Source organism: Schistocerca gregaria, chromosome 7 (assembly GCF_023897955.1).
Source record: "Schistocerca gregaria isolate iqSchGreg1 chromosome 7, iqSchGreg1.2, whole genome shotgun sequence".
Taxonomy (NCBI): Eukaryota; Metazoa; Arthropoda; class Insecta; order Orthoptera; family Acrididae; genus Schistocerca; species Schistocerca gregaria.
In genome coordinates, this window is record NC_064926.1 from 165,289,248 (window position 1) to 165,302,291 (window position 13,044).

A 13,044-nucleotide genomic window follows, 5' to 3' on the forward strand; every position below is an offset into this window, starting at 1 on the left:
AATGCTGTACTCCAGACGTACATCCTCAAAAATTTCTTCCTCAAATTAAGGTCGGTGTTTGATATTAGTAGACTTCTCTTGGCGAGAAATGCCTTTTTTACCATAGCGAGTCTGCTTTTGATGTCCTCCTTGCTCCGTCCGTCATTGGTTATTTTACTGCCTAGGTAGCAGAATTCCTTAACTTCATTGACTTCGTGACCATCAATCCTGATGTTAAGTTTCTCGCTGTTCTCATTTCTACTACTTCTCATTACCTTCGTCTTTCTCCGATTTACTCTCAAACCATACTGTGTACTCATTAGACTGTTCATTCCGTTCAGCAGATCATTTAATTGTTCTTCACTTTCACTCAGGATAGCAATGTCATCAGCGAATCGTATCATTGATATCCTTTCACCTTGTATTTTAATTCCACTCCTGAACCTTTCTTTTATTTCCATCATTGCTTCCTCGATGTACAGATTGAAGAGTAGGAGCGAAAGACTACAGCCTTGTCTTACACCCTTCTTAATACGAGCACTTCGTTCTTGATCGTCCACTCTTATTATTCCGTCTTGGTTGTTGTACATATTGTATCTGACCCGTCTCCCCCTATAGCTTACCCCTACTTTTTTTCAGAATCTCGAACAGCTTGCACCATTCTATATTGTCGAACGCTTTTGCCAGGTCGACAAATCCTATGAACGTGTCTTGATTTTTCTTTAGCCTTGCTTCCATTATTAGCTGTAACGTCAGAATTGCCTCTCTCGTGCCTTTACTTTTCCTAAAGCCAAACTGATCGTCACCTAGCGCATTCTCAATTTTCTTTTCCATTCTTCTGTATATTATTCTTGTAAGCAGCTTCGATGCATGAGCTGTTAAGCTGATTGTGCGATAATTCTCGCACTTGTCAGCTCTTGCCATCTTCGGAATTGTGTGGATGATATATTCTACACACCAACGTGAATAGTCGTTTTGTTGCCACTTCCCCTAATGATTTTAGAAATTCTGATGGAATGTTATCTATCCCTTCTGCCTTATTTGACCGTAAGTCCTCCAAAGCTCTTTTAAATTCCGATTCTAATACTGGATCCCCTATCTCTTCTAAGTCGACTCCTGTTTCTTCTTCTATCACATCAGACAAATCTTCACCCTCATAGAGGCTTTCAATGTATTCTTTCCACCTATCTGCTCTCTCCTCTGCATTTAACAGTGGAATTCCGGTTGCACTCTTAATGTTACCACAGTTGCTTTTAATGTCAGCAAAGGTTGTTTTGACTTTCCTGTATGCTGAGTCTGTCCTTCCGACAATCATATCTTTTTCGATGTCTTCACATTTTTCCTGCAGCCATTTCGTCTTAGCTTCCCTGCACTTCCTATTTATTTCATTCCTCAGCGACTTGTATTTCTGTATTCCTGATTTTCCCGGAACGTGTTTCTACTTCCTCCTTTCATCAATCAACTGAAGTATTTTCTCTGTTACACATGGTTTCTTCGCACTACCTTCTTTGTACCTATGTTTTCCTTCCCAACTTCTGTGTTGGCCCTTTTTTAGAGATGTCCATTCCTCTTCAACTGTGGTGCCTACTGCGCTATTCCTTATTGCTGTATCTATAGCGTTAGAGAACTTCAAACGTATCTCGTCATTCCTTAGAACTTCCGTATCCCACTTCTTTGCGTATTGATACTTCCTGACTAATGTCTTGAACTTCAGCCTACTCTTCATCACTACTATATTGTGATCTGAGTCTATATCTGCTCCTGGGTACGCTTTACAATCCAGTATCTGATTTCGGAATCTCTGTCTGACCATTTCGGAATCTCTGTCTGACCATGATGGAATCTAATTGAAATCTTCTCGGCCTTTTCCAAGTATACCTCCTCCTCTTGTGATTCTTGAACAGGGTATTCGCTATTACTAGCTCAAACTTGTTACAGAACTCAATTAGTCTTTCTCCTCTTTCATTCCCTGTCCCAAGCCCATATTCTCCTGTAACCTTTTCTTCTACTCCTTCCCCTACAACTGCATTCCAGTCGCCCATGACTATTAGATTTTCGTCCCCCTTTACACACTGCATTACCCTTTCAATATCCTCATACACTTTCTCCATCTGTTTATCTTCAGCTTGCGACGTCGGCATGTATACCTGAACTATCGTTGTCGGTGTTGGTCTGGTGTCGATTTTGATTAGAACAATTCGGTCACTGAACTGTTCACAGTAACACACCCTCTGCCCTACCTTCCTATTCATAACGAATCCTACACCTGTTATACAATTTTCTGCTGCTGTTGATATTACCCGATACTCATCTGACCAGAAATCCTTGTCTTCCTTCCACTTCACTTCACTGACCCTTCTATATCTACATTGAGCCTTTGGATATCCCTTTTCAGATTTTCTAGTTTCCCTACCACGTTCAAGCTTCTGACATTCCACGCCCCGACTCGTAGAACATTATCCTTTCGTTGATTATTCAATCTTTTTCCCATGGTAACCTCCCCCTTGGCAGTCCCCTCCCGGAGATCCGAAAGGGTACTATTCCGGAATCTTTTGCCAATGGAGTGATCATCATGACACTTCTTCAGCTACAGGCCACATGTCCTGTGGATACACGTTACGTGTCTTTATTGCAGTGGTTTCCATTGCCTTCTGCATCCTCATGTCGTTGATCATTGCTGATTCTTCCGCCTTTAGGGGCAATTTCCCACCCCTAGGACAAGAGAGTGCCCTGAACCTCTATCCGCTCCTCCACCCTCTTTGACAAGGCCGTTGGCAGAATGAGGCTGACTTCTTATGCCGGAAGTCTTCGGCCGCCAATGCTGATTATTTATCAAAATTTAGGCAGTGGCGGGGATCGAACCCGGGACCGAAAACGTTTTGCTTATGAATGAAAGACGCCAGCCCTAGACCACGGGGCAGCATCCCTAGAGACGTCAAAAAATGGTTCAAATGACTCTGAGGACTACGGGACTTAACATCTTAGGTCATCACTTCCCTAGAACTACTTAAACCTTACTAACCTACGGACATCACACACATCCATGCCCGAGGCAGGATTCGAACCTGTGACCGTAGCAGTTTCGAGGTTCCGGACTGAAGTGCCTCGAACCGCTCGGCTATCGCGCACGCCCCTTAGAGATGTCGGTCGATCACGATACACTTGCGACTTCAGGTAACCCCAAAGCCAATAATCGCACGAACTGAGGTCTGGCGACCTGGGAGGCCAAGCATGACGTAAGTGGTGGCTGAGCACACGATATTACCAAAAGACGCGCGCAAGAGATCTTTCACGCGTTTTTTGGTTCTAATAAAACCCCAGGTCATTGCAAGCATCTGTGTCAATTTTTACCTCACTATCTACATTATTCCGTGGTTTATTAAGTTTTCAAATTTATACTGACCTTTTGATCACCGTGTATTTAAGTCGAGCTCTTTGCCCTGTATCAGGCCGCGGAGTACATCAGGCTACTCCGACTTTTCAATTGTGTCTTCTACTCAGACTCTCTTGGCGCCAATTGTGTCTTCTACTCAGACTCTCTTGGCGCCCTTCAAAGTCTGTGGGCGCTGCGACCTCCCATCCCTTAGTGCAACGGGTCCAGGAAAACTGGCACTTGCTCACTCTTGGTGGAGCCACTGTGCTTGGGTTCCTGGTCATGTCAGTCTGAAATGAAACGAGGCAGCTGATGCTGCTGCCAAGGCTGCAGTCCTCGTACATCAGCCCACTAGCTCCTATATTCCCTCCAATAATCTCTGTGTTGCCGTCTCTCAGGAGGTGGTGCCCCTTCGGCATCGCCACTGGTCCTCCCTTCATGGGAACAAGCTCAGGATTATTAAGCCTCTCCCAGCCGCTTGGACGACATACTCTCGGCCCTACCGCTGGCAGGAGGTCATTTTAACTATGTTACGTATTGGGCACTGCCTTTTTATCTATCGTCATTGGTAAGTGGCGTTCCCCCACCACATGCTGAACAAGTTTTAACAGTCTGCCACATCCTGTCGGAATGCCCATTTTTTAGTCGATAACGCTCCTGCTTGACCCTTACACGACACATGAGCAATTAAAAGTAATGCCACGTAACACAAAATTGACACATTTTGCACGGTTCTAGGCGATACAGTCTGGAACCGCAGGTTCGAATCCTGCCTCGGGCATGGATGTGTGTGATGTCCTTAGGTTAGTTAGGTTTAAGTAGTTCTAAGTTCTAGGGGACTGATGACCTCAGAAGTTAAGTCCCATAGTGCTAAGAGCCGTTTGAGCTACACATTTTGCATATGCAAGGCACACATCACTTGCCTCCCTTAGATTAACTGACGACCATGGCGTCATGAAGGGCATCTGAAAACAATGTTAACATAAATTTACCAAATGACGGAAACCTGCTGACTCCGTATTACAGGATAAAAACGAGGAAGCAGAGACGGTAAAACACCATTCTACCAACTACAATTTGTTCACACAATTACGTAAACAAACATGTTTTAAATTGTTATGTTACATAATACATGTTCACCTTAATAAACTAGAAACGTGTAAAATATATACACAAACAAAATGAAATGTACTGTGTGCTCATGCATTGTAGCCTAAATATTTTAAGCAGGCTTGTATGATGTAACACATTTTTATTTCTTCAGTTCCTAAAAATGTTATTATCCTACCTTTAGATTAAATAATAGGTATTATTTTGTTCGTTGCATTCGGATTTTAGTGCATGGTAATTTTATGGATTGACTCACGAACAGCTTAGGGGTTCACCTCACACTTACGCCCAGGTAAATGTGGACCTAATTGAACAGTTTACGCTTCAAATGCATTAGTACTAACTAGGTCGGCATGTCATACTGCACTTCGGAGTCATGTTTACTGTAACGTTTCTGCTTCTGTTCTCATACACTTTGACCTGTGTCAGTTTGCACTATCAGTTCTGACATACCTTGTGTACTGTATACGATGTATATTTTTGTATCATTTCTCCAGATTATTCGCGATTACACAGCCGTTACACAATTTCTATTACAGGTTTATAGAGGTCGTAGAGGGAATGTAATAGGTAAGACTTTTATAAGGAACCTAGTCTGCAAATGTACCGTTTTAATATAAAATAAGTTTGAAGATCGGACCACTCTAAAATCTCCCTCTTGACGCTACGCACACAATCTGAGATGAGGGGCCGGCCGATGTGCCCGAGCGGTTCTAGGCGCTTCGGTCTGGAACCGCACGACCGCTACGCTCGCAGGTTCGAATCCTGCCTCAGGCATCGATGTGTGTGATGTCCTTAGGTTAGTTAGGTTTTAGTAGTTCTAAGTTCTAGGGGACTGATGACCTCAGATGTTAAGTTCCATAGTGCTCAGAGCCATTTGAGAAGAGGGCTCCGACGTCAGTCCCTGTTATAACTATGACATCACTTACACTTCCGTTCGACTACAACAGCAGCAAGACACTGGTACTTTCGTAACTAGGAGGGTGGAGTGGGGTGCTCCACGCATGCGACACACTCTCGTCTTTGAACAAGACATACTTCCTCACGTAAAAACACCTCGAGATACTGTCCACGCCATGGGATCCTGTAGACCATACTAGTCAAAGCTCATTGTCTCCACTGTGTGCGTACGGTGGAACGAGAGATTTGAAAGTGAGCCAAACCTCAAACATTTTTTACATTCAATCGGTACATTTACGCACATGGGTTCCTCATCAAAACGTTGTCTACTAAATCCCCTCTACAACCCTTGGATGCCTGCAGTAGGAGCTGTGAAACATCCTGTGTATTGAAAAGCATTACTATGCACCACGATTTAAAGTGCGAGATGTACAAAATATTCCTAGTGTTTCGTATCACATAAGAAATACGCCTGCAGATACGAAGAAAATGCTTTTATTCAGCTTGAACGTAATCTCCACTGGCTACAGCAGACTTTTACTGAAGTTTGTACAACTGTCGCGAAATGGAAAGCGACAACGGATATTCCTTTTGGAATCCAAGTAATGATGTCACACGTCTTTCAAGTCCGTTGAAACATTGGATTTGTAGCGTCTTTCCATATATTTAATGAAAACAACAGATACACATAACAGAGACTTTAGTCATAAATTATACACTACTGCCCATGAAAATTGGTTCACCACGAAGAAATGCAGATGATAACCGGGTATTCATTGGACAAATATATTATACTAGAACTGACATGTGGTTACATTTTCACGCAGTTTGGGTGCATAGATCCTGAGAAATCAGTACCCAGAACAACTACCTCTGGCCGTTATAACGACCTTGATACACCTGGTCATTGAGTCAAACAGATCTTGGATGGCGTGTACAGGTACAGCTACCCATGCAGCCTCAACACTATACCACAGTTCATCAAGCTGTGACTGGCGTATTGTGACGAACCAGTTGCTCGGCCACCATTTTCAATTGGTGAGAGATCTGGAGAATGTGCTGAGCAGAGCAGCAGTCGAACATTTTCTGTATCCTGAAAGGCCTGTACAGGACCTGCAACATGCGGACGTGCATTATCCTGCTGAAATGTAGGGTTTCGCAGGGATCGAATGAAGGGTAGAGCCACGGGTCGCAACACATCTGAAATGTAACGTCCACTGTTCAAATGCCGTCAATGCGAACAAGAGGTGACCGAGACGTGTAACCAATGGCAGTCCATACCATCACGCCGGGTGATACGCCAGTATGGCGATGACGAATACACGCTTCCAGTGTACGTTCACCGCGATGTCGCCAAACACGGATGCGACAATCATGATGCTGCAACAGAACCTGGATTCATCTGAAAAAATGACATTTTGCCATTCGTGCACCCAGGTTCGTCGTTGAGTACACCATCGCAGGCGCTCCTTCCTGTGATGCAGCGTCAAGGGTAACCGCAGCCATAGTCTCCGAGATGATAGGCCATGCTCCTGCAAAACGTCGTCGTACTGTTCGTGCAGATGGTTGTTGTATTGCAAACGTCCCCATCTGATGACTCAGGGATCGAGACGTCGCTGCACGATCCGTTACAGCCATGCGGATAAGATGCCTGTCATCTCGATTGCTAGTGATACGAGGCCGTTGGGCTCCAGCACGGCGTTCCGTATTACCTTCCGGAACCCACCGATTCCATATTATGCTAACAGTCATTGGATCTCGACCAACGCGAGCAGCAATGTCGCGATAAGATAAACCGCAATCGCGATAGGCTACAATCCGACCTTTATCAGAGTCGGGAACGTGATGGTACGCATTTCTCCTCGTTACACGAGGCATCACAACATCGTTTCACCAGGCAACACCGGTCAGCTGCTGTTTGTGCATGAGAAACCGGTTGGAAACATTCCTCATGTCAGCACGTCGTAGGTGTCGCCACCGGCGCCAACCTTGTGTGAATGCTTTGAAAAGCTTATCATATGCAGATCACCACATCTTCTTCCTGTTAGTTAAATTTCGCGTCTGTAGCACGTCATCTTCGTGGTGTAGCAATTTTAATGGCCTGTAGTGTATATTTTCCTTTGCAACTGTCTCCCAACGGTGGGGTAACTTTTCGATTCCACGACTGTAGAAATCACCTGGTTTTGAGGAGAAGAACTCATCGAGCAGTGTGCGGAGCGCATTTTCATCCGAAAAGAAAGTTCCTCTAAGGTTGTTTGATCGATAGCGGAAAAGTTGAAAATCTGAGGGCGCAAGATCAGACGAATAACTTCCATATAGCATTTTTTCTCAGTCAAGCAGTAAGCATCGGACATTATCGTGCAGTAGCATCACTTCCTGGTCGTTGTTCTTGGATTGCGTCACTTCACGCAGTCTTCCTGGTCTTTGTTCTTGGATTGCGTCTACGAAACGTCTCTGTTGTTGACAATAAATGTCATCAGTGATGCAATCTGTAGTTCACCATATTGTCGCAGTTCCACCAGATATAAAACATTATATTTTGTTGATGTGCGTGAGCCTTTGTGCGGGGAGTTGCTGCGTTGTTTGGGCTCGACCATTTCTTCCTTTTCCCTTATGTTAGCATAAAGACACCATTTCTCGACACTAGTAACGGTACACGATAGGAATGGTCTTTTTGTTCACAAACCAACTGATCACGAGCAGGCAGAGATCGTATATGGCCACCTGCTGTAAAAAGTGGTTCAAATGGCTCTGAGCACTACGGGACTATCTGAGGTCATCAGTCCCCTAGAACTTAAAACTACTTAAACCTAACTAACCTAAGGAAATCACACATATCCATACCCGAGGCAGGATTCGAACCTGCCACCCGGCAGTCACGCGGTTCCTGACTAAAGCGCCTAGAACCGCTCAGCCACCGCGGCCGGCACAACCAGGTGATTTTTGTGATTTGTGGTGATTATATACCTGATGTTTGAACGTTCCCCATTGCATGAAAATGTCGCACGATTGTGGAATGATTACAGTTCATTACATTTGCCAGTTCTCGAGTACAATGACATGGATCACTGTGAGTTAATGCGTTTAAAAGTTCTTCATTAAGTTCGGAACGTCTTCCTGAACGTGGAGAGCTACTAAAGTGAAAACGATCCTCCTTGAAACGAGAAAACCGTTTTCTTCCAGTGCTTTGTTCAATGATACTATCCCCACATAGGGCGCAAATGTTCTGGCTTCCTTCGCTGCTGTCACTCTTGTACTGAGCTCAAACGGAAGAATATATCGGAAATGTTCATATTTCTCCACTTCGCACTCCGTTTTCTGTTGTCCACTGTTCCGTTCACTATCTCCAAATGACAAAATGACGATATTGTAAACTCAAATAGGAACATTGAACTACAAATAAAAAATTACAATCGATAAATAAACCCTTGACAACAACTTACAGATCCAGGTGCTAACTAATGCGGCATTATGTACGACATAAGGTATATTTCGGCCACAGGTGTCAATAGAATGTGCGTTGGCCTGCTGCTCCGCAATCAACTTACATGGCACAAACCGCGAACAGTCCGATCGCCTACCTAACTCTGGTTTTATTGACGGCATAAACACTTACCATTTGTCGCCACTGTGTGAGACGGTCGCCCATTTGGTGACAGCATTTGTCGTTGTTGGTCCGTACTGTCTGACATTTTGAGGAAGATAAACACGAACGTGCAGCGTCTTCAGCAGTTTGTACTTCGGCCCAGAAGTGCTGAGCAGGATTAAACCTCATTTCCTGTTTGCGAACTACAGGAAGATCGGCAAAGGATCGACGCTTGGTGCAATGATTGGCCGATGACTCTCGTCGTATGCAATGTAACGTACTACGCTTAAAGGGCGGGAGGCCCATTACTGAATACGTATCCAACTGCAGAACAGTCACTGAAAACGGTCACATACATAAAATATCTAGGTATTTCAGGATTGAGCGATTTAATTTTGAACGACTACATAAAACTAATCACATGTGAGGCAGATGCCAGACTGAGATTCACACAAAGAATCCTCACCCAGATAGGAAGAAGTCAACAAAACTCTCGTTCTACCAATATTGCTCTTCAGTCGGGAGCCAGAAGCAGATACGACTGATAAAAGAAATAGAAGGATCCAAAGATGAGCAGCGCCCTTCGTTACGGGTTCAATTAGTAAGCATGAAAGCGTGGCAGAGCTGCTCAGTCCACCCCAGCTGCAGAAGTTGCAAGACAGGCGTTCTGCATCATTGTGTGGTTTGCAGATTTCCGAGAGGCTACGTTCTACTTCCAACAGCTATGTATATCTCCAGAAAAGACTGTGAACTTAAAAATCGAAAGTTTCCAGTTCAGATGGCTGCTAACCAACAAAATTCCGCGAACCATAGAGTAACGTGGCTTGTGGAAACAGGTGTAGATATACATGTAGTCTTTGTTGCCTTTTTTCACAACTGTGACAAAACTACATGTTCATGTCTCAGCAGAGATACATACTCCAGCTTTGAGTGTTCCTCTCGCTCCGTGTCATTTTCCCCACTATCATCAGTGATCACGCCTGTACACGCGGTACCATTTAGATACCAACACAGCCAACGAACGTTCGAGGTGCTCTTTATAAAAGGTGGTCCATTGATCGTGATCGGGCCAAATACCTCGCGAAACAAGCGTCAAACGAGAAAACTACAAAGAACGAAACTTATCTAGCTTGAAGGGGGAAACCAGATGGCGCTATGGATGGCCCGCTAGATGGCGCTGCCCTAGGTCAAATGGATATCAACTGCTTTTTTAAAATAGCAACCCCCATTCTTTATTACATATTCGTGTAGTACGTAAAGAAATATGAATGTTTTAGTTGGACCATTTTTTTCGCTTTGTCATAGATGGAACTGTAATAGTCACAAACATATGGCTCACAACTTTAGACGAACAGTTGGTAGCAGGTAGGTATTTTAAATTAAAATACAGAACGTAGGTACGTTTGAACATTTTATTCCGGTTGTTCCAATGTGAAACATGTGATTTTGTGAACTTATCATTCCTGAGAACGCTCGCTGTTACAGCGTGATTACCTGTAAATACGACATTAATGCTCAAAATGATGTCCGACAACCTCAATGCATTTGGCAATACGTGTAACGACATTCCTCTCAACAGCAAGTAGTTCGCCTTCCGTAATGTTCGCACATGCATTGACAATGCGCTGACGCACGTTGTAGGCGTTGTCGGTGGATCACGATAGTAAATATCCTTCAACTTGCCCCACATGAAAGAAATCCGGGGACATCAGATCCGGTGAACGTGCGGGCCATGGTATGGTGCTTCAACTACCTATCCACCTGTCATGAAATATACAATTCAATACCGCTTCAACCGCACGCGAGCAATGTGCCGGACATCCATCATGTCGGAAGTCATGCAGTGAAACATCTTGCAGTAACATCGGTAGAACATTACGAGGGAAATCAGCATACATTGCACCATTTAGATTGCCATCGATAAAATGAAGGCCAATTATCCGTCCTCCCGTAATGCCGCACCATACATTAACCAGTCAAGGTCGCTGATGTTCCACTTGTCGCAGCCATCGTGAATTTTCCGTTGCCCAATAGTGCATATTACGCCGGTTTACGTTACCGCTGTTGGTGAATGACGCTTCGTCGCTAAATGCAAAAAATATGTCATCGTCCCGTAATTTCTCTTGTGCCCAGTGCCAGGACTGTACACGATGTTCAAAGTCGTCGCCATGCAATTCCTGGTGCATAGAAATACGGTACTGGTGCAATAGATGTTGATGTAGCATTCTCAACACCGACGTTTTTGAAATTCCCGATTCTCGCGCAATTTGTCTGCTACTGATGTGCGGATTAGCCGCGACAGAAACTAAAACAACTACTTGAACCTCATCATTTGTTGCAGGTCGTGGTTGACGTTTCACATGTGGCTGAACACTTCCTGTTTGCTTAAATAACGTAACTATCCGACGAATGGTCCGGACACTTGGATGATGTCGTCCAGGACACAAAGCAGCATACATAGCACACGCCCGTTGGGCATTTTGATCACAATAGCGATATATCAACAGGATATTGACCTTTTCCGTAATTGGTAAACGGTCCATTTTAACTCGGGTAACATATCACGAAGCAAATACCGTCCGCACTGGAGGAATGTTACGTGATACCACGTACTTATACGTTTGTGACTATTGCAGCGCCATCCATCACAAAGCGAAAAAAGTGGTCAACTAAAATATTCATATTTCTTTACATACTAGACGAATATGTAATAAAATGGCAGGTTATCAAGTTTTAAGTTAGTTTCACCGTGGTGTTGTAACAGGCACATGAGCGATGGGTCACAACATCTCCGAGGTAGCAATGAAGTGGGGATATTCCGGTACGACCATTTCACGAGTGTACCGCGAATATCAGGAATCAGGTAAAATATCACATCTCTGACACCACTGCAGTTGATATCCGTTTGACCTATGGCGGATCCATCTAGCGGGCCATCAATTGCGCCATCTAGTTTCCCCCTTCGAGCTAGACGAGTTTCGTTCTCTGTAGTTTTTTCGTTTGATGCTTATTTCGTGAGATATTTGGCCCGGTCACTATCACTGGACCACCATGTATAAAATTCTGCATACTTTGCAATCGTAGCAATAACTGTATACTTCAAAGGAATTTTGTATTTCATATAAACAACATGTCTGTATCACTAAGAGACATTTAAATTAATAGCTAAAAAACTTTTGTGTCTTCTACTAAATCTTTCAGAAAGTGAGGGCTTTTTTTTCTTTTTTTTCATTCTAGATAAACGTCATGGCCGTCGACTGGTTTACTACCTGCGCCCTGGTGGTGTTGGCTGCCTGGCTGCTATGGAAGTACCTGTCGTGGAATCATAGCTACTGGCAACGCCTGGGAGTGCCTTGTGTGAAACCTTCGGTGCCTTTCGGGAATTTCAAAGACTTATTTCTTGGCAACACATCGTCAACAGAATCGTTCCTAGAGATTTATCGGTAAGCGCAGGAAGAAACTCCTAAAAGAGTAAAACATAAATTTCTTGTTAAAGCTTGTTCGATCACTGGTGTAATCACTAACACTATCAACAGAAGGCATTTCTTTCGGCCGTCTTTGTCGCTTGTAAAAGACACAGAGAAATTCACATTGTCAGCTGCCAAACTATCAATTTCTGTTGAAGCTTTGAGTAATTGTGCTAGGGAACAAATAATATGAATGGATAATTTTGTCTCTAACATTTTCTGTCGCCGTAGGTACCCTTCGGTTATTTACGTAAACACATCAAAAAAAGTTTTGCATCACTCCGGTTCCCAGAACTCCTGAAGGTAGACGTTGACTGTCGATATTGTATCACAGACACAGTCCCTTTGACTGTTCAGAGTTGTCACAGCCGGCCGGAGTGGCCGTGCGATTCTAGGCGCTACAGTCTGGAGTCGAGCGACCGCTACGGTCGCAGGTTCGAATCCTGCCCCGGGCATGGATGTGTGTGATGTCCTTAGGTTAGTTAGGTTTAATTAGTTCTAAGTTCTAGGGGACTGATGACCTCAGAAGTTAAGCCGCAAAGTGCTCAGAGCCATTTGAACCTTTTGAAGTTGTCACCAACCCGCCCAAAGATGTAAACGACCGCGCTTGAGCAGCAGCTACTACACTC

The 13,044-nt window shown here is 44.1% G+C and overlaps 1 protein-coding gene across 1 annotated transcript in view; it reads left to right on the top strand.

Moving 5' to 3' along the window:
- The window catches only part of LOC126281376 (probable cytochrome P450 6g2), a 69,586-nt gene that overhangs the window by 5,079 nt on the left and 51,463 nt on the right, over positions 1-13,044 (top strand). Inside the window, exon 2 of the mRNA XM_049980295.1 lies at positions 12,186-12,391. Within this exon, the coding sequence (XP_049836252.1) occupies positions 12,195-12,391 (197 nt within the window). The 5' untranslated portion in view covers positions 12,186-12,194. The remainder of the gene's footprint in view (positions 1-12,185; positions 12,392-13,044) is intronic.